This window comes from Cervus elaphus, chromosome 29, assembly GCF_910594005.1.
Source record: "Cervus elaphus chromosome 29, mCerEla1.1, whole genome shotgun sequence".
Classification (NCBI taxonomy): domain Eukaryota; kingdom Metazoa; phylum Chordata; class Mammalia; order Artiodactyla; family Cervidae; genus Cervus; species Cervus elaphus.
In genome coordinates this window covers 48729163-48751259 of record NC_057843.1, presented here as the reverse complement: position 1 = coordinate 48751259, position 22097 = coordinate 48729163, and the positions used below count along the sequence as shown (strand labels likewise).

General features: G+C 39.4%; 1 protein-coding gene across 1 annotated transcript in view; it reads right to left on the bottom strand.

The window, feature by feature from the left end:
- Positions 1-22097, bottom strand: part of RORB (RAR related orphan receptor B) — a 63134-nt gene that overhangs the window by 15065 nt on the left and 25972 nt on the right. The window contains exons 4-7 of the mRNA XM_043891412.1: positions 21372-21773; positions 5607-5728; positions 4130-4262; positions 1415-1522 (exon numbers count right to left, since the gene is read on the bottom strand). Of these exons, the coding sequence (XP_043747347.1) occupies positions 1415-1522; positions 4130-4262; positions 5607-5728; positions 21372-21773 (765 nt within the window). The remainder of the gene's footprint in view (positions 1-1414; positions 1523-4129; positions 4263-5606; positions 5729-21371; positions 21774-22097) is intronic.

Below are 22097 nucleotides of genomic sequence, written 5' to 3'. Positions count from 1 at the left end.
AACCTGAGAAGTGATTTAGTGATGATTGTAGAATGAGAAAATTGGGCAATGTCTTGACCAGGTAATGAAAGTCAAAATTACCAATGAAGGGCAGATAGAAGCAGTGTGCACCCATTGAAATATCCAACTGGGACTATATAACCCCACTCTAATCTTGTAAAATTGAAATTAGTTCCAACTGAAATAATTAGTGATTTGAGGATCCTTTAGTACAGAGATAGCATTCATAGAAAACGTAAAATATTATGTATTTTATATGGGCCAAGGGCTGTCATTTTTAGTGGCACTTATAGGATGTCACTGGCGATGTAAGATGTCCATGGGCCTCAAACTAAGAGAATGGAGATAAAGTGCCTGTCAATAAAGTGCCTGTAATTTCCTGGAAATTTAATTGGGCAGCAAACATTCATTCCTGTTTACCTTCTAATGAACGACTTGCAGGTAAGGTGCTTAGCCATTGTGGATCCTCACAAACCAATGCTTCATCCCTACACTGATCCTTGGTAAATGTTTATTTTATGAAGCTGGAAATATACCCAAGTTGCTTGCCAATGTCTTTCCTCCTTTCTTGAAAATCTAGCTTTGGAGATGACATGGATGTGTACCAGCTACAGGAGGGAAACACTGCCGGCCCTGGTGGACCTGCTGTTGTCTGCCATATCAGCTAACAGCACAAAAGGTGAAAGGGCAGTGGCCTTCTTTGGTGTCTGTGGGCAGGATATGGAACAAATGACACTGTCAGTGGTTAAAACCTTTCCTGGCATCAGTCCATCTTTGCTAACATTCTTATCCACCCCGCACACTGATGACGGGAAGTGAACGACACACTTCCAGAGACTGATGCTATCCTGCCCTCCCACAAGAACGGTCTGCGGATCATTTAGGGCTAGTTGGCACCCATGCTGTTTGTGCTCTCAGAACTTCATGAATTAACAGGGAGAACCATGACTCTGGGTGCAAAACGAGTGGAAGAGTTCCTCTTCTAAGCATCTTAGTTCATGATTACAAACTTGCATAAGAAACTTAAGACCACCAGTGGTCTATATGATATACTTTGTGAAGCAGTAAGCTAGAAAGTAAAAGAAAACCTGATTCTATAAAGAATGCTTAGAATGCATCCCAGTTCTTTAGAATCCGTTTTCATTGACTTCCGAACGAAGCATGGCTGGTATCAAGAGGGTCCATGTTCCCTTCCTTCTTTTGATATTTGGAGGCACAGTTGTAAAATCAGAGGAGTTAGATGAAACATTGGAGGCTCACCTAGTAAGACCCTTATTGAATAATGAGATACTAGTTCTCATTAGAGAATCAGGACATTTCTTTTACCAGTTATAATCTAAGCAGAGGAACTGATGGTAGCCAATAAAACTGATGGTAGCTAATAAAACTGTGTCATCACCGAAGGTGAACTCACCTAAGGCCTTGAACATCTGCATTCCTCCGTATTTTCCTTCAAACAGAACAGTGTTGTTTAATGGGTTGAAGGCACGACACATTCTTACTAAAACCACTTCCAAGCAACCTATGCGAAAAAAAATTTATGTATATATACACAATAATAAAGACCTTACTACTGCATGTAGGTCAAGAGACATCAAAAAGCTTTAAAACACACACAGACTCATAGACACACACATTCAGAAACACCTCAAGATTCCTTCCCAAGTAAAAAAAGAACTATGTTAGAAATAAAGCTCTTGATGCATATGTGAGGGATGAAAGATAAAACATACTTTAAAGGTGACTAAAATGGAGGGCAACAATGTTTTCTTTGGAAGAATGTATTCCGCCCTCCCCCTGCCGCATTTTTTACTAATATATTAAAGTTAGTTTCAAATTTACAGGTGATGATAAGTGGCCCAGAAAGAAGTTTTGTGGCAGGCAACTCCAGTCTGTTAACTTTTTGTAGAAGTTTTGGTATTGGGAAAACTTGCACGCTACTTCAAGTTTTTAACACAGTCTGTTTGTATTTCTGCATATGATGACTTAAGGACACCTTCAGGATGTTTCCTGAGGGCACCGTTTATGTATTCATGTCTTTGACACAAGGGTTTCTTAAAGAGGTCAAACAAGTTTTGGCAAAATGCTGAGCATTATCCACTCCAGGGAGTTATAATCAACATTCACAGATCAAAGGTTTATTGAAATCCCATCAAGAAGCAGTTTGTTCAACCTTGACGGGGCCTGACGTTTCTGGATTTGCTGTTAGTCCAGTAGTGGCAGGGCTGTTGTCTGTAACCATAGGCGATTGTGGCCTATTTTATTCACTGTTATATCTCCAGGACCTAGAAAAGTCCCTGGCACATAGTAGATGCTTAATAAATCTTTATTAAATGAATTAGTTCAATACTTCTGCTTGTTCCTCTGAATACTCACTGACATCCTGAGGAACAATTGCATGGTTTCTCCACATTTTGGAGAAAAGGGCTTTTGCCCCACAATAGGTTGGAAGGTGACATCCACAGTCAGAAGTCACACATTTGCATGAGAACATCACACCGATGATTTGGTTACATCCGTGTGGTACCCCGAGGTACCCTGGTGCCTTTCTTAATCTGGTGTCTTATTTCTTTGTTCTGCTGATTTCTCTGCTTTCCCTTATATGTCACCTTAGCATAGGGGCTTACACATAGGGAATTCACAAATATTAATGGACATAATGCTTTTCTGACTAAAATAATCATAGGAACCATTTATTCAGTATCTCCAATATGGAAGGTACTTTACTTGACCCCTCACATTCCATGTCTCCTACCCTTAAACCAAGGTGGATTTCATCACTGCCTTGACTTTAATTAGTCAGGTGGAAATAACACTCTGAGACTTTGGAAGCAATGTCAGAAAAATGCTATGCACTTTTGTCTTGCTCTCTTGAAATGCTAACTTTTGAAACCTAGCAACCATGCTGTGAGGAAGTCCAAGCAGTCTGTGGAGGGGCTCACATGGATAGGAACCGAGGCCCTGCAGCCCAAAGCCTTGAGTGAACTCTGAGCCGTCAGCTGGCACAAACAGCCAGCCGTGTGCATGAGCCAACGTGGAAATGGGGCCTCCTGCCTTCAGTTGGTTGCCTTGGTGAACACCACAGCAAGTGGAGATGAGCCATCCCTCGCTGAGCCCTGCTCAGATCAGCTTTGGGAGCAAAACGAATTATTATTGTTGTTTGAACCAAGTTTTGGGGTGATTTTTAATCTAGCAACAAATATATCAAGTTCACGTTTGAGTCAAGATTTTTACCTTTTTAATCATTTGGTAAAAAAGCAGCAACAACTTAGAATAATTATTTTATCTGACTCAAGTTCAAAAGCCAGCTTTGCTAGGTCCTGGCTATGTGGTATTGAACACAGCGCTTCAGTTCTTCAAATCCTTGCTTCCTCATTTATAAGATGGAAACCATATTGAGCACACGAGATTAAAAAAAGATGTCATAGGTAAATATAAACATGTATATGTGAGCTATTACATATATAAAATGATGTTATTATTATTTGCTGTAGCCCTTTATGTAAACACCAGAGTGGTTCTTATTTTCTATTTTCAAAGGGGGCTGAGAAAGACAAGTAAATAGTTTTCCTGCTTGGGTAATGGCAGCTGCAAAGAGAACCACGTGCAGTTTCTTGAGGTTCTTCCTAAGTGACTGTGCATGTGTCAGGGAGTCTGTGTGAGAGGGGGGAGGAAAGATTAGAGCAGAGTGAGCTTCTCCCAGTGTATTCTTGCTGCAGGCTATCCTCATTAAAATGATTGGAAATGACCACAGAGGCAGAGCTCAGCTAGCCTGGATTCCAGCCCCCCAACAGAAGGCAAGTCGTACATTTTAGAGCCAGCTCAGCAATTCAGCCACCTTGACACGCTAATTACTTGCACTGCCTGTCAAGCTGGGTATCTCAACCTCCGCAATTAATAGCTCCACTTTCAATAAGCAAAATTGTATTTGACTTCAAAGGCGAGCTGAATGAGTATCAGGGCATTTTTATTACTGAGTGTTTCCTTTGGGAGTTGGCTGGCAGTGCGGGTGGTAAAAATGACTACATAGCAGATGGAGGATTTTCTAGAACCAACCTCAGCTAAGGGTGGACCACATCCTGGTCTAAAATAGACCCCCTTCCCCCCAGCAATGAATCTTCTCGCTTACCTGACTTAAGAAGTAGGATTTGATCATTTTGACAGAGTTCCATGAAGCCTGTTATTCGCTTTGCAAACTCTACCACATACTGGATGGCGTGAGTTATCTGGATGGCACATTGCTGCCACAGTGCTTCCCTGGACTTCAAGAGAGAAAAAAGGAATGGACATGGAGCCAAGAACAACTTGGAGACTCAGTGAAACACTCAAGGTTGCTCTAACCGGCGCTGATCTGTCACTTGGGGGTTCACGGTGGGAATTCACCCCCCTTTAGAAGAGAGGCGATATTTTCTAAGATGTTTTGGTTTATTTGAACCTCGATACACCACAATTATCAAAGTACTGAAGCTAAAACAATGGAAATATTGCAATAGTAAAGATCGATATTTACAGGTTTTTAAATAGTTTTTTCTCCTCTTCTCACCTAAACAAACTCAGGCTCTTAGTCTGTTTTGTCAAATCAAACTCTTACCCTCAGTAACAGATTTCATTCACAGACTTCCACAAAATTATTTTCAATGTGTATCTGACTGACACTAAGTTTGCAATATTTCTATGTTGTGTTCTTTTCCCAGAACTTATGGAGACTGCTTTTTGGTACAAAAAGAATTTCAGTGGAAAAGACATCAGATCAAATCACTCTCTTAAGTACCACAGAATCCAGAAATGTATTTTGATCCTTGGGTTATTTTCTTCGGAAATCCAAGTATGTTAATTCTGATTTTTTATTGACTGTAATAATACCTATGCTTTTGTCTCCTTATTCATATAAAAGTGGTAACATTTAATTGTTCCACTGGAGAAAAATCAGCATGTTATGTCATATGTTTAGATATAGACACATTTATAAATTTTATTAAAAGTTAATGTACTGGTAGATTTTGTGATTGTGGATCTCAGTCTTGTAAATAATGTGAGTCAAAACAACAACAACAAATTCATTCTCTTAAAACCTTCTCTAATGGATACAAAATAATCAAAATAATAATAATTATAATAAAAACAACAGGTATAATGTGGGATGAGTTCTCCCTTTTTCCTCTGGTCATGTTTTGATACGTAGGGCAAGAAAACATTCAGAATGCGTTGTTTAATATTTTTCTAGAGTAAGTTTGCAGATATTACTGCTGTGATTTTCAACTGCTCTTGTTCCTTGCCTGGACCAAAGAAGCCACCAAGAGGGGTCCTAACATCACCCAGTGTGGGCCCAGTCTCCTCCGTCACGTGAGTAGGGCACTGGTTTTCAGTCAGAGCAGTTTTGCTTCCAGATGTGGTAATATCTGGACACATTCTGGTTGTCGCAACCACGTGGGAGGGCATGCTACTGACATCTAATATGTAGAGACCAAAGAGGATGTTTACTATCCTACAACGTGCAGGACAGTCCTTACAGCAAAGAGTTGTCCAGTCTGAAATGTCAACAGGGCTGAGGCTGAAAAAGTCAGAAATGGAGAAATCGCAGAAAACCCTTTCGTTTCCCAGAATACCTTGCTTTGATACGCTTTAATTTCTTCATAGGTGTGGGTCTGCCAGGCCAGCTGGTGTAGCTCCTCCATGGTGTACTGACATGTCTCCAAATGGGACTTAATGATGTTCTGTGCAATTCGATCTATGAGAAAGAAGATCACTTTGTGGGTTTGTGAATAAAATCCCACTCTGCTGAAGGACTTGCTCTTAATGTGTTTCCTGAAGGAATGCGTTTTGAATATACTCCACTGGTATGAGCATATCTTTAACACTACTATCTATTTACATATCTCCAGACAAACTATTGCTTTCCCCCCCAAATATCAGGCTTTTAATAAAAATTAACTGCCTTCTCTTCCTCTTTTTGGTCACAAAATTGGGGTCTTAAAGTTATAAAGTGTTCAAATAAATATTGATTTTTGAAATAGATACAAATTACCATGTTTCTTGCTTTTTAGCCTGAAAGTCTGCTAGCCTTGTAACATTTGCTATACTGTAACAGTCGGTTTAAGCTCCAAATACTTTGAAATATTTTGAAAATCACTAGATCACCAGTGTTTATCTCAGAAAGGAGAAGTTGAAATACAAATGTTTTGCTTATATTTTAAAAAGGGAGGATTTAACAATAATCTAAAACAAATAGTTTTCTATAGAGGAAAGAGAAGAAAATGGGGAGTGGGCAGGGATAGACGTCAGACTTCTCCAATAGTATTAATTTTGTAGATTTGACTTTGGAACCATGTAGATATCTTCCATAAATAATAGGAGAGGGACATGAAATAATATTGACTCATGAGGTGATAATTTTGAAGTTAGGTCATTAGTGTCTTTATATTCTTTCAAATTTTTCATAAGATAAAGTTTTTCTCTGAAAAAGTTAAAAAAGAGAAAATAGCTTAATTCATTAAAAAGTAGAAATAAACGCAATCAAGCTTGGTGGGGCACTTAGTCCAAATGAGTTATATATGGCATTGTATCTTAAATATTGATCATTTTGAGTTTCAAGGTATAAATGTTGAGTCATAGCACCAGACACAAGAGTTCTGTTTAACAACCTGCCGTGAGTTCCCAAAGTTGGATAGAGCTGGAAGAAGGTCCCCTCATAATCCCTTCTGCTATGTGAACACATGAAGGTGACATCTGAGAAACCAAAGTATGTTAGTTGCTCAGTTCTGTCTGACTCTTTGTGACCGCATGGATTGTAGCCCACCAGGCTCCTCTGTCCATGGAATTCTCCAGGCAATAATACAGGAATGGATAGCCATTTCCTTCTCCAGGAGGTCTTCCCGACCCAGGGATCAAACCCGGGTCTCCTGCCTTGCAGGTGGATTCTTTACCATCTGAGCCACCAGGGAAACCCTTAGGAATTCTGTAAGTGGGATGTGAGTAAAATGAAGATGACCAAAATTTTCTTCCTAGTAACTGTTCTTGGCTTATATAGAAGTGGAGTTTCTCTTGTGTTGCAGGTTGTGCCATTTTAAATGCAATTTCTGTCTTTCTAAGTAGCTATATTTCATTTGTTCTGCAGGAGAATTCTCAAAGCAGTACTTAGGTACCTTTTTTTTTTTCTTACCTTGCTAAGTTTCTTATTTATATGGCATGAAATAAATTGAGTTTTAGAAATGTAGAGAATTAAAAATGTAAGCTTAAGTTTCTAATGAACCTTCCAAATAAAAAATCTCATATAGCCATTGCCTGACACATTATATACACTGAATAAACGGTAGCCACAATTGTCATTGTTGGGACATTCTACATAGTTTTTCATCAGGGATGCAATCTGACCACACAATGGAGAAAAAACAGAGATATTTAATTTTGGAATCAGTGCTATGAAGGAAGATATTTCAATATTTATTAGAGTTGTTCAATCAGAACCATAAGCTGATAGATATAGAAGATGCTACAAAATTCTAACTTATGATTATTGTTATGCTCTATTGGATTCAACATTGAGCATTTCTAGACTTTCATTGCTTATCATATTATAAAGATCCTTTCTTTTAAAAAATCCTATATTCAAAATTTTATTGAACATCCTCCTATGTTGTAAAACAGGGCAGGAAATATTCTATACATCATATTAAAATAGATTGGTATGTCATGCTTCATCATTTTTCAATTTCACTTGGGCAGTCTAATTACTAAGACTCTTAAAAAAACATATCTATTCCTCAGTAGGTATATAATGAAAACATAGATTTTTATGGCTCTATAGTTTTCAAACCTTTATCTTCTCGGTGTAGTCTGTTTTCATTTTCAAAGATATACGATTTGTCAGTAATTTACAGGCTTCAGGGTTTATAAGCAAAATTACAATTGCACTCAAAATTGCACTATGAAAAACTTTTTATCTGTTCTTTTACAACATTTCCTGAGAACTGCTGACCAAAGTTTAAGAATTCTCTAGCTCTCTGCCACCAAAATTTAGGGTTCTATGGGGTATGAGAGAAGTGAACATAATAAACGAATGGGCAGATTAAGCAAAATGGAAAGTTAACTCCACATGGGTGCTTTAGGACTCAGCTCAAATAGGAATGGCTTTTGTTCTCAGGTAGAATGGCCAACTGCCGTTACACTTAATTTTCACTCAACCAGGCCTTTCCAGTCAGGCTCACATTATGCTTATTTGAGTGGATGTTTCTACACCCTTCAAGATGATGAATTCTTCAAGAACTGACTGCAGAACCCAACATAATGCTTTCATATATTCATTCACATGTTCACACATGTTTTTTGAGGATGCCTAGCTAAGATACAGAGTTTAAAAAAAGACATTCTTTTTTTGTAAAGGATCTTATAATAATATTTTGTCATATCGTGATATAACAAATACCACGAGTTATTGTGGGAGCCCAAAGCAGAAAATGTCTAACTCAGTCTGGGGAAGGCAGAAAAACTTCCATAGAGAAGATGCCTGTTGACCTGAGTCTGAACAGGAGTTTGTCACATAAAGAGAGAGAGAGACCTTAGGTAGAGGGGATGACGGAAAGGCATAGACGGAAACTAGCTCTGAGCTGGATAACTGCTGACATTATACTTTACATCTTTACAATCTTTACCTTTTACAAACAATTTCCCTTTGACTGAGGAAAAAAGTGAGGTTCAGAAAGAGTGAGTGACTTTAGACCCATTTTCACAAAGCTAACAAACGGTGTTTTGAAATCAGCTCTGTCTTTCCCAGCAAAATGTCTATATTGTTGGCAACGTAGAGTGCATGGAAGAGATGAAAAGAAGGAAAAAAGAGACTAGGGGTGGACACTGTGACTGAAGACGGAGCAGCTGAGTAAGCCGGGCCAAGGAGTTCGAATTTTATCTTGTAGCAAGTCAGAGTTAGCGGCAGCTGTGAGGCAGGAGAGTGACATGTTCGGTCTTCTGTTTTAGAACGGTTATCCTGGCCACGGCAGAGAAGATGAGATGGCATGAAGGAGTAAGTGAGATTAATCAGGCTGTGGTGAAAAATACAGGCAACGTGAGGGATTTCTGGACGAGGTGAGAATGCCAAGACAGAGCGGAGGCTAGATTTAGGACAGTCTGAAGAACGATGCATTGGATCAGCGAGGGGAGTGTGTGTGTGTGTGTGTGTGTGTGTGTGTGTGCGTGCGCATGAGAGAGAGAACATTACAGTAGGTACTCAGCCAATGTTTAGTTAGTAAAGATAATGTTGAAAATATCCATCTAGCCATTCATCCCCTCGTTTTCTGCTTTATTTGACAAAGGATGTTAGTAAGCTAAGACTGACTCTTTGTTTGATGATCTTAAAGCATTAGCACTCACGACAGCTTTGAAGTCAAACAGTAAACATGAGCAGTTATATACCCTCATGGTGAGAAATACAAGGCAGATCTCTTTCTGACATAAGACCTGTATCAATAAAGGCCAAGACAGCAGCAGCAGTAGCAGGAGCGGTCCTTCTCCACTTCCTTCCTCGGGTCCGCAGATCAAAGGTGAGCCCTGTGCAAAAGCCAAATTGACCCTCTCAAGGCTCAGCAGGGGCTGGGTGCGGTCTGTATAAACCACACAGTAAAGCAAGACTTGGTGCCTAGGGAGCAAGGCCAGAAGACTCGTTCTGTCCATTAGAAAGATGCATGACCATCAGAGGAGATGGTTTGTTTGGACTGAGTCTGCAGTTGTGAGACGGGGAGAAGGATTTAAAAAGAGGGGACAAAGGGAGAGACAATGAATACAGTATGCAAAGTTCCTGCTGGGCGCCAAAGGAACTTTCAAGAGTCCTTGCCTGGAAAAACAGAAAAGGTAAGAGTAAACGAGATGATCTCAAGGGATCAACCACATGAGAAAGTCCAGACAAACAGATCGAGGTAAAAGAGCAGGGGATGTGGAATCTTTCTGGGCAATCACACATCCTTCATCCATTTCCCTGACTTGGATTGCAGTTGCTTCTCAAAGCCCAGGTTTGGTCAGATCCTTTAACAAGCTTGGGTTGCAGACCGCACATGCTGAGGAAGGAGTCGGCTCACACTGTGCTGGGATATTGGGTCCACAGATGTATGGCCCCACTTGACGGACTAATAGGAAATTCTACCACCTTCAGAGATGATGCGCATGGACTATCCTCTCCCTGAGACCAGGGATGAGGCTAGAGATTTCTTAAGTGGATCTGAAAATGCGACTCCATCTTCTCAGTAGTTAATATTTGGTTTATGTCAGTGAGACACAGGTTTGTCCATTTCACTAAGAGTACGTGGGCTGCTTTGATAGTTAATAAAATGATATCAAGGAATGAGAAAAACAAATTCATATGTTTAGCCCAAGTCATTCCTTTTCAATCATGATGAAGAGAAAAGTAAATATTGATGCTGGCAAGGGAAAACCAGGTGTATAATTACAAATTAATAGTAAGTCCACTCTTCTCATTTTTTATTTGCTAATTAAAAAAAAACCTTGTTCTCACTTTCATCTCTTTTTTTTCCTCATAAAATTCCTGTTTTATTTTTAGACTTTTACTGTTACACTTTCCTTGAAGGAAGGCTTATTAGAACCTAAGACTTAAAACCAATTAATAGAATTTGTAACTTCATGTGTTAAGTAACTTTACAAGATACAAAAGACAATATTTCAAATGAAAGAATAATCCTATAAAGCTTTAAAATAATGGATATAGAGATATGTTTATGGCATAGATTGTGGTAATAGTTTCATGGGTATACGTATATTTACCTCCAAACTCATTAAGTTGTATACATTAAATATGAACAGATTTTTTGTATGTACAATTATTACCTCAATAAAGAGATTTAAGAAATAACTGCTGCAGGCAAATGTACTTTATAATTTTTTGATGAAAAATACTGTTAAAATTGCTACACTTCCCTGGAAGCTTTAGAAGTAATCTTAGATCCACTTATGAGCAAAAAGAAGAGATAAAGTAAATTTTTGAGGAGAAAACTGGAATAAAATTGATGGTAATTCTCAATAGGGTGTGCAAGAATTGTAGAACACTGGGTCTGGAACTAACTTCCTTCCTTTATTTCCAAAAGGACTGTATCTAAATAATTCCAGAAGTTAGTTGGGTCACCTCTCTCTCTCTGAAATTGTAAAGTTTCCCTCCCCTACCCCAATCCTCATCAATCTTCATGGTGATCTGTGGAATAAATCAAAGAAGTATGAAAAAAGTTCCTCCTTAAGGTATTTACAAATGGTTGAGATGGACATGAGACACACAGGTCAATAGATTTAAAAGGTTAATCATATCAGACAGTATAAAAATAATATTTTGAAGTAATATTTAAAGAAATATATGAAAAATAACTTTTATTATGTATTAATCCATATAGTAAAGCAAAGTTTGGAAAGAAGTCATTTAAATTACCTAGTACTATGTAGAAAAAAGGCTACATCTGCTTATTTTGATGAGAAGTAAGTAAACTGACAGGTAAGGTGACAATTTCTTGTTTATAACTGCAATATTATAAAATGAGGACCAGCTTGCAGCTACTAAAATAGCAAGTGACCTTCTGCATCTCTGATTTCAACCACTCAGTGGGTTTTTTCCACCAAAGGGGCTTATTTTAGCTCTCACTAGACATTTCAGCAAATGGTGTGCTCCAAAGGCTACAGAGTCTCAGACACGGATTGCACGGGTGGTTTCATTAGAATCCCACATCCTGGGAGCGGGGAAAGTTGAGTATATCTTTAAAAACTAGTGCTTTCAGTGTTATTACCAAGAGCACCCGTGGCCCAACTGTATCAAGGCGAGAAAGCTGAGGCTCAAAGCTATATATAGTAATGGAGGGAGTTGCATCTGAACTTCCTAATTCTTTCTCTTCCTCCTTTTTTTTTTCCCTCATGCGAAAGAATGGTTTCTTCTTTGTGAACTATAGCCCCTATTCATTTTTCTCCATAAGGAATTAAACAAAAAAAAAAAACCTTGGAAGTATTCTTCTTAAAATACTATATATCAGCCTCAATCGAAATGATTAATGAATTTTTAATTTATCACTTGCCTTAAGGATCTAGAGAACTGCTCAATTCCCTGTTTAGTTTATACTACTAGTGTGGAAGTGGAATTCTTAGGGGATTCGCTTTGAATTAATGCCAGGATATCTCTACGGACTTGCTCAAGGCAAGTTTTAAGTGCCTGCATTAGATTTTCAGAATATCAAGACTCCTCAGAACCCACACTCTGAGGCAGTAACTCTAATATATTAGAACAATTGGTTTAAAGGTGGAACATTTAACCAAGTGTGCATTTTGTCTTTTTGACAATAGACTCCCAGTTTTATAAGCTTTCTGTCATTAAATAGAACAAGTCTACTGGTTAGGGTATAACAGACGACAGTGTTAGAGAGGACAATGTTACTTTTAAGGCCTTTCTGATTTTTCTAATCTCTATTTAGAGATGATTATTTTGGGGGCATAAGTAGAAATGTGCTACCAGCATAAAACATCAATATTAAAGCTTAAAACAGCCATCTAGTAGTGATCCATAACCTCAATAGGAGGAAGGAAAGATTTTCAGCACGTTTTTCAAGTTCTTTAAAGTTTTTAAAGAAGAATTTGGGGCCATAAATAACCTGTAACTCATTTGTTGGTTCGGTTTCAAGGTCCAGTCACTCATTAGTCTCTTACCAGTGAATTAGGGAAGCTTCTGGTCTCCTTTTCAAACAAATTCTACGGCCAATTATTATATCAGAGAATGGCATAACTGATTTTTACTTCATGTAGGTCTTAAGCAAAATGCTCTTAAAGTTCTTTAGAAAGAAATATTAAGAAAATAGAAGATTATGTTATTACCTATAAAAATGATGAAAATGTGATAAGACACAATTCAATAAAACATGAACACAGAGAAAAATAGTGGAAAAATTGGATTAACACTACAAGTAATAATACCTGGGCAAAGACTGCATAAACAGATTAATAAATAAAATGGTTAAAATTTTATCAAATTTCAGGAAGTTCAGGTGAGAGCATTTTAAAATTAAGAAAACAGAAACTAAAGCAGAAAGAAAAACTGAAGGAATCCATATGGCATTTATATTTAAACAGAATATATCCAAAGGGAAAAAAGACCATAAGCAGCAAAACAAATCAACTATCTAAAAGGGTGACTTCTTAATAATTAAATAATGGAAAGCTGTTTTGGAACACAAGTGTTTTGTTTCATTGCAATAGTGCATGTCTAGTTTTAGAGAAATTACAGTTCCCTTTCTTCAAACTAGCTAAAAAAATTAAGGAAGAACTTATTATAAAAAACATTATCATTCAAAGTTAAGTTTCATAGTAAAAGACCTCGTTCACAGAACAATCAGAAAAGATCGATTCAATGCCCGAGAAATGGGGAGTTCTAAGGAAGTGTCTTGTTAAGATGGAGGAAGCCAACATGAACTCCTCTAGGCTTTTATTTCATGCCCTCTGGGAAGTCACTTAACATCCTAAAGTCTTAGTTTCTTTGGGCTTGATTTTCCATCCACAGAAAGTTTTGGCAGCAGTGATATTTTCTAAGGGCTATGTAAAAGCATAGAGACTTGAGTCTGAGGGGCTAAATAGGAATTTCTCTTTGTTTTGACTGGTGAAGGGAAGTTCTGCAGAGTTACGGAAGATAAAAGTACGGCTCACAGTCTTAAAAGTATTTGAAGAGACTTAGAACAAGCAAAAACAACATAATCTTGAGCCCATGAACATCTTTACCACTCTCTTTTAGAAAGTGCACCCCCCTCTCCACATCACCCAAAGGACACTCAGCAAGTCACAGATGATGGAAACCTAATTATGAAAATTCCCCAGGGCCATCATTAGGATTGACTTTTACTATTTGGATTTTGCTGACATATGGATTGACCGTTAATTTAAACAGAAGCAATCCCTCCCCAACCTTATCCCCCTTTTGGAAATGTAGCCAATATAATTCTGACCTTTAGGAATAACTAAATCAGAAGACATCTTTGGAGACAATGATTACATTTTCAAACATTTAATCTAAATTTTTAAAAGTCACTTGATTGCTTAAATAATACATTTCATTCATTGACTAATGTTTTAAAGTAAGTATTTTCTAAATAGTCTGGCACCAAATGTTCCTAGAACAAACGTGTCTGAAAACCAAATAGCAGTTCCACAATAGTCTGCATAAACAGGGCTCAGATTTAAAAAGTAAATTCCTTTTTCTCAGTAGTGAGGGTATATTGTCACATATCCTTATCTATAGCTTACATCTAAAATAAAAGTCTTTCCAGATAGAAACATTTTCAACAGGCTTCCCCACATTTGTAAACACCACAGAAATAAATCCTGTACTGGTTGGGAGAGAGCCTGTTAAGTTGGTTGTGTACTATGGTAATGAAAATCAAAGTGTATCAAGCTCCAACAACCTAACCACCAATTGACATTTCTGTGTTCCATAGCTTATGTGGTATTTTAACCCTTGCCAGTTCTTCCCAAAGTAGGTGTTTGAAAATGTGGCCAAAGCAGGACCTATTCACCCCAATCAGTGGAAGAGAGATTCAGAGCTATTTCTGAGAGTCAGTGTCAAGCTTGCAATGCTGGAAGTACTAGTCAACAGTGGGGCTGTTTCAGAGGCTGTCTTATAAGCATAAACACTCTATCTTTCAATAAGTCGGAGGCAGAACCTCATGAAATCTCCTTTCCTCTTCCTTATTGCAGAATATTTTATGTCTATTATGGCTTTTGAAATTGAGTGTAGAAAATGGAATTGGTTTTCCCATAGCTTCCCAATAGCACTTTTTTTTTTTTTTTTGATTGGTGGATTTTAAAGTCTTCTCAGGAAGTCCTGAGTCAAAAATTAATTCCAAACTAGTATCTCCAGGAGAAGCCTACTGAGGAAGGTCAGTTTTACACAATTTCAGCTCAAAACAGAAAAGGTGATTTACCTAATGTAGTGAATGCTAGCATGCAAGGAAAGCTGTACTGACAGAGGCGTAAGCATGTCGTGGCTAATGTGCATACATGTGCTATGAGTAGATACAAGGTTATAAGTACTTCAATTAAGCATATAGGTATGTATTGCTTATGATGTAGATCATTTATATATGAATGAATATATATATATTCATATATATATGACTCATTGCACTGAGCATGATAGGTGAGTGACTACAACACATTACTAGGTGACCTTGGAGATTTTTTTCAGATTATTTAAGGATATCTAGAAAGATAAGGATTTGAATAAAAACCTAGGAAAGAACTACGGGCTTCCCAGGTGGTTCAGTGGTAAAAACAACCCACCTGCCAATGCAGGAGGAGGAAATGGAACCCATTCCAGTGTTCTTGCTGGGATAATCCCGTGGGCAGAGGAGCCATGTGGGCTATAGTCCATGAGGTCGCAGAGTCAGACACAGCTGAAGCGACAGAGCATGTGCACGGGGAAGAATTACAGTGTCCTTTGTCCTGGGATGCTCTAAGATAATCATGACCATTGACTAGTTAATATAGTTGTGGCCATGGTAGAGATCCCAGAAATGTGAAAAATTGAGTTGCATAGCTCAGCCCCCACACTCATGCAATTTCTTCTTTTTTTCTTTTTGAGATAGAAGACGGGATTCTGGAAATAAGCAGCCTCTTGGGATGTAGTGCATGGATAGTTTGCTACTCAGAGGTCTCAAGTAAATCCCTCTCAAGTAACCAAGGTCACCTGGGTAGGCCTGGGGCGCAACTAAGAACATATCTTAATCTTTTGTCCCCCTTTTTCTTTCAAGGGGGAGTCAGGGAGGTGATCAGGTTGAAATGGGCCAGGGAGGACAGGTGGGTTGACCCTGAAGCTGTACTCATACAAAAGCTTACTCTTTACTTTGATTGTGCATAAACTTGGGATGGTTTGGGATTGGTCACCACTCTCTCCTTGGGTAGCTCTTTGTTGTCCTTGATGTTGATTTTTTTTTTTTTCCAAGAGCATGGGTGAAGAGAAGAGGCTGGTACACACTTCTGATGTGACTGTGGTTATTAACTGTATAGTTGACAGGACCATTTCACCCATGGAAATTTTCCATGGAAACTCCCACCACAGACAGTTATTTCAGCATCATTCAGGATTGCTTGAAAGTTAAGTAACAGTTAAGTCGCTCAGTCATGTCCAACTCCTTGCAACCCTGGGGACTGTAGCCTACCAGGCTCCTCCATCCATGGAATTCTCCAGGCAAGAATACTGGAGTGGGTTGCCATTTCCTTCTTCAGGGGATCTTCCCGACCCAGGGATCGAACCCAGGTCTCAGGATTGCTTAGTTGCCTGTAAGTCCTTTTCTCTCCACTATTGTACCCTTCTCTTCAGGAAGTGACTGTAACAAAAGGGATATTTGTGCATAGGCCCAGAGCGTCCACCAGGAGGTGGGAGAACCATAATCCTTCAAAATCATTTAGTCCATCGGCCTCATTTTTCAGATGACGATTCTGAGCTCCAGAGAGCTGAACTAATTTTGAACAAGTTCACATGGCTAGCATGTCGAGTCAGGATTTCCTAAACTGCCTGCGTAGGACCTGTGTTTGGGTGAGGGTGACAGGAGTGTCAGATAACAATGGAAGTTCACAAGATGTCTTCCCTCAAGGCAAAAAAAGAAGAACTAAAGACACTGGATTTTCATTTCCCTAACCTGCTTGAATGGTTTTCCTCACTGGTTTAGTCTAATGAAGTATTAGGCACTTGCTCCTAAATTGAATGCCTATGTGTGTTTGATATAGGTGCCACTAGAAGGCATAGAAAATGCATAGCTGGAGTTAAACTCTATTCTCTGTACCATTTCTCAATGAACAGTTGAATATGCATAATAGATTTAAGCAGTTGTAAAATATTTACCTCAAAAAGCCTATGCCATTGAAAATGCTGCCTTAGACTATAGCACTTGCTTGGTATTCTTAGTAAAGAACAATGGAAACACGATCAAGTTTTATAGAATTTTCCCCAATAAAACAGCACTAGAAATATCTTCCATGTGTCTATTTAGCTTTGATAAAAAAAAGTAGTACATCACAGGGATTAGATCACCTTTAGGCCAATCCCTTTTGGTAAACTTCTCTATTAATACTCAGCTTCTGAATAGAAGAATTTGCTAAAAAGAGGTTTATTTCTATTTTCTGATGTTTAAAATTCCAGGTTTCATAAACAGAACACAAAAGGAATAGGAAAATAAATCTACAGTTAAGATTATATAGGAGGGATCAATGAATTCACATTTCATTGTCTATCTCGACAGAAAATTACTGAACAGCAAACTCAGACCATATATGTGAAAGGCAATCTATACCATTAGCATCAAAGCTAATTTGATGGATTTCACCCCCCTCCACCCCTGTTTTTAAAAGCACATTGATTGGCTGTGTGAATTGTCTTGTTTGAGAGTCCCCTGGACTGCAAAAAGATCCAACCGGTCCATCCTAAAGGAGATCAGTCCTGGGTGTTCATTGGAAGGACTGATGCTGAAGCTGAAACTCCAATACTTTGGCTACCTGATGCGAAGAGTTGACTCATTGGAAAAGACCCTGATGCTGGGAGGGATTGGGGGCAGGAGGAGAAGGGGACGACAGAGGATGAGATGGCTGGATGGCATCACTAACTCGATGGACATGGGTTTGGGTAAACTCTGGGAGTTGGTGATGGACAGGGAGGCCTGGCGTGCTGTGATTCGTGGGGTCACAGAGAGTCAGGCACGACTGAGCGATTGAACTGAACTGAACTGGTATCTCATAGATACACTGTCAATCATCTTTGAGCCTAAATGAGTTTTCATTAAGAGTATTAGTCCTGCAGAATCTTTCACCTCGTCTGAGGGCTGTGGTGAGGGAGCGAAGGCACGACCTTCCACTTTCTTTCTCGGCTTGTTTGCCAGCCTGCCTCTAGAAAGCTTCCCCTCCCTGCCACCAACCACTGCAAAATCTCATTTGTAAAGATAAACACATCCACCATGCCAGCTTGAGATAAAATTCCTGCTAAAACCAGGTAAACCTGATTCTTAATTATTAATCTGCAGCTTCCTTTTGCCCTTTTCTTAGCTAGTGAGGGGCTCCCTTTGTTTGATGGGAAGAAACATCGTTAAGAGAAGGTTTTGCTGTTACTCTGACCTGGGTTCACTGGCTCACTCTGCTTTTAACAAGTTTTCTAACTTTTGAGACTCAATGTTTTCACCTGCAAAACGGATATACAAATACTTATATAACAGGCATAAGAGGGTTGTTATAAGCATTAAATATATCTTGGCACCATGTAGGTGCTCAATAAAAGGTAATTACATAACTTGTAACAACTAGGAATGTTATTAGGTAATAAGGAGATGAATAACTTTATGATATAAATTATATTGATAATAACAGTGATGATGATAAGGCTTATGCAGGACAGATACTGTTCTAAGGATTTTCAAATATTAACTAATTTAAGCCACATGCATAGGTTGGGGTTATTCTCATCTTAGGTTTGCAACTGAGACTCAGCTTAGGCAAACTGAAGAGAAAGTCTCAGCCAGGTTTTGAACTCAGGCTGTCCGACTGCAGAACCAAAGTTCTTAACTACCGTGCATCACTGGTGCGCTCCTGCCCACAGAGAGGGTTATGGTGCTCTAGTGAAATGAATGGAGTCTTTTAGGTGGTGCAAGAAAACACCGCGCATCACATTGTTTGGGGCTCCGGTAGGTATCTCCATCCGACGCGCGGAGGAGTTTGTGTCCACTAGATGGCGTTGCCGTTTTAACGAAATGGGAACCAAGGCAATACTTAGGCTTAAGAGCCAGCTAAATTTAAGAGCTCTCGGAGGACAATCTAATTGCATCCCTAAAAGTCTGATGGAAGAAACCTCCAAAATTTACAGCAGATCTAGAGATCTCTAAAGACTAATAGTATCTTGAAATAAGAAAAAATAAATGCTAGTTTATTTTGGGGTCAATGTCTGTGTAGAAAATCTGGATAGATTTGGAGATTCTCTAGTTCAGGCCAGAAGGAAAATGACCTGGGTAGAGTTACTGAAGTTCATGTTTTTGGCTGCAGTTCTCTTTCTATAATACCTCCTACTGATTCTAAACCGCAAAGAAACTGTGATTTAGAAATTAAATCACAAAGATTTTTGAATTCTTAGAAGTCTTTCCTTTTTCTGTATGGAACAGAAGACTGCCCAACAATTGTTTCTGCTTCCGTATGTTTTAAACATGTGTTCCAAATCAGTAGCAAACTCAGGCACTCAGATACTAAGTAGGATAAAAGCAAATTATGGTGCCTAGTTCCTTTCCCTTTTAACATGTTCTCTTAGAAAGACTGAGTGACTCTACTTAAACAGATTGTCCTCTATTGATTGACAGTGCAGTTTGTGGACATTAAGCCCAGAGCAAATAGTGGGATAATGGATAAGCACAAGAACTCCAGAATCAGATAGCCTGGGATGGAAGTTGGCTCTATCCTTTAGTAATCAAAGGATATGGGCAGGTCATGAGATATCTCTGAGCCTCTGTTTCCTCATCAGTAAAATGGGAATAATAGTTTTACTTATAAGATGTTTGTGAAAATTAAGTGTGTGAAGTGCCTGTGACATGGTCCCTGCTTAAGGAGAGAAATCTAATGAATATTTTTGTTATCAACACTGATGGGCAGTTTTCTACGTCCCTCAGCTGTGGGGATGTTGTTACAAGGGCTTTGTCAACCACTTCTTTGCTCACTGCCATAGGCTGAATTGCTGAGAGAGAGAAATAACGTTTCAGGTTTTGTAACTGTGTCACATCACTTCTTCCTCAGCCAGATGGTAGAAGTAGCCAAGATACATATGGCATGTCCTTCGTTATGTGTTCACATCCACTTTATTTAAAACACTCGTAGGCTTTGGGCTCCTACTCACTGTTTAGACAGAGAAGGTGACTGAACACGTGGTGGATAAGTGAAAACAGCTCAGAGCTACTGAGTGCTTACCGGGTTCCAAACGTGGCTCTGTTTTATTATTATTTTTTTTTTCGTGGCTCTATTTTACATGTATGAACTCATTGAATTCTTACAACAACGGTGAGAGCTATGGGCTAGTACTTTTGGCGAAACAAATAGAATAAGCAAACTGGGATTGAGAAACTTGCTTTCCAGCTCAGATAATAGGCCACAGATCCAGGATTTGAATTCAAGTGGCCTAGAATCTTTTTTTTGGGCCTTTGTTTTTTTTTTTTTTTTTGACCATGCCAGTGCGATCTTAGTTCCCCAACCAGGGATTGAACCTGCAGTGGAGGTTCCCCTGCAGTGGAAGAGCAGGGTCTTAATGACTAGATCACCAGGGAAGTCCGCAAGTGGCCTGGTTCTTAACCGCTCTTTTCTGCTACCTCTTAGGGAGAGATCTGAGGAGGCCTCAGACTTCTGAGCTCCACACTGCTTTCCCCTGCGCACGGAATACGGCAAAGAAGCCTGCTACACCACTGCCTGTGAGCTCCTCTGGGACACGGTTAACAGGCAGCTCTGTCACCCAGGAGGGTAATGTGTTAAACCTATATCCATATTTTCATGGCAATTACTGAATAAAATCAACCGATTAGACAGTTAACAGACTCCTAAGCTTAACAGGGTAAAAGAGTTGTGAGAAGACAGAGCACCTAGGCAGATGCAGTCTTGAACACCACTCCTTAGCAAGGACGCTGCCGAAGCAAGAGGGTAGCGTTGCTCAGGCAGCGGGGCCTGGGACTTGCCCCGGTGGGGCTTATTTGTTGCTCTTCTGTAACTACAGTCTTTTTTTTTTTTTACACTGAACTCTAGACTTTATTTGGATTCCACCAAGTTTTTCACATCCTCTTTACATTCCAGATCCAAGGTGGACTATACTCTTTTTACTGCCAGTAATTCGGACTTTATTCTGATGTAAAATTCTTGAATTGAGATTTACAAGAGCCTTAGAGGTCTTCTGGTCTATCCTTCTGCCTCTACACAGAAGGAAACTGACGTTTGTCCCCAGTTATCTTAGCGAGTTGGAGCCCTGTTCATTCACTTTCTTCTACATACTGCTTCCATATCCCTTAGCTATTTCACTTTTAATAGCATCACTTTGAACACTTGCTGAAATTTTGTTTATACCAATAACATTTTTCCTTCAGTGATGAACCCAAATCCAACAGATAGCATCTGTTCTTTACAGATAGCATCTATTTATAATTCCTTCTTTCTTCCTTTGCTTGAAATAAACTTTTATGGGCCTTGGGAACAATGACAGTTATTAGACTATATTTTAAAATCAATTCGTTTTCTCGTTAGAAGTCATGAAAGCAAGTGATTCACCTTAGACCTAAGAAAATGATCTTACTAAATAGGACCAAGGCCACTTCAAAGCAGAATTTCCAAAAACGCGCTGGAAGATGTCCACTTACCGATTTCGCTCATTGTTATCCCTGGCGCTAACTGCCCGTTGTTGAAAGAGCTATAGGTAAACAGGTTGGGTACGGATGTGAGGTCATAGATAGGTTCTTGCTTTATCTGCTTGATCCCAGTCATGTCAAGTCCTGACTGATCGGGGGACGGCTGGCCGGAGTCCACGTTGTAGTACCCCTCGGACTTGGGCAGGTCGATGACGGGCCCATTGGCGTATGTGCCGCTGGCCTCGTTGCTCAGGGGGCCGAGGCCGTTGCTGAGGCCGCCGCCGTACACCCGGGCGAGGGCCTCCGCCTCCCCGCCCTGCTGCTGCCGCTGCTCCTGCAGCCGCTGCTGGTGCTTCTGCACCTCGGCATACAGGCTGTCTCTCTGCTTCTTGGACATCCTCCCGAACTTCACAGCTGGCGGGAGACAAAAGTCGAAAACCGCACTTGTGGTTATCTCTCTCCTTAACCACTGGGAGTTCAAGAGCTCACGATGACTGTCTCACCACCATAAAATGCACAGAGTCCAAGTCCCGTCGCCCCTGAGTCCCTTGGTTTACACTCCACATTTGATGAAAGGTTATATTCAGGGCTGTCTGTAATGGTTTATGTGCATAGTGAGAACTAAGTCTAAGCTAGGGAGAAATTGAAATACTCATAGATGTATTTCCCATTGCCATGAAGTTAGAAGGCACGCTTCCTTGTTCTTTCTTACTTGTGGGGAAAACAAAATTCACAAAA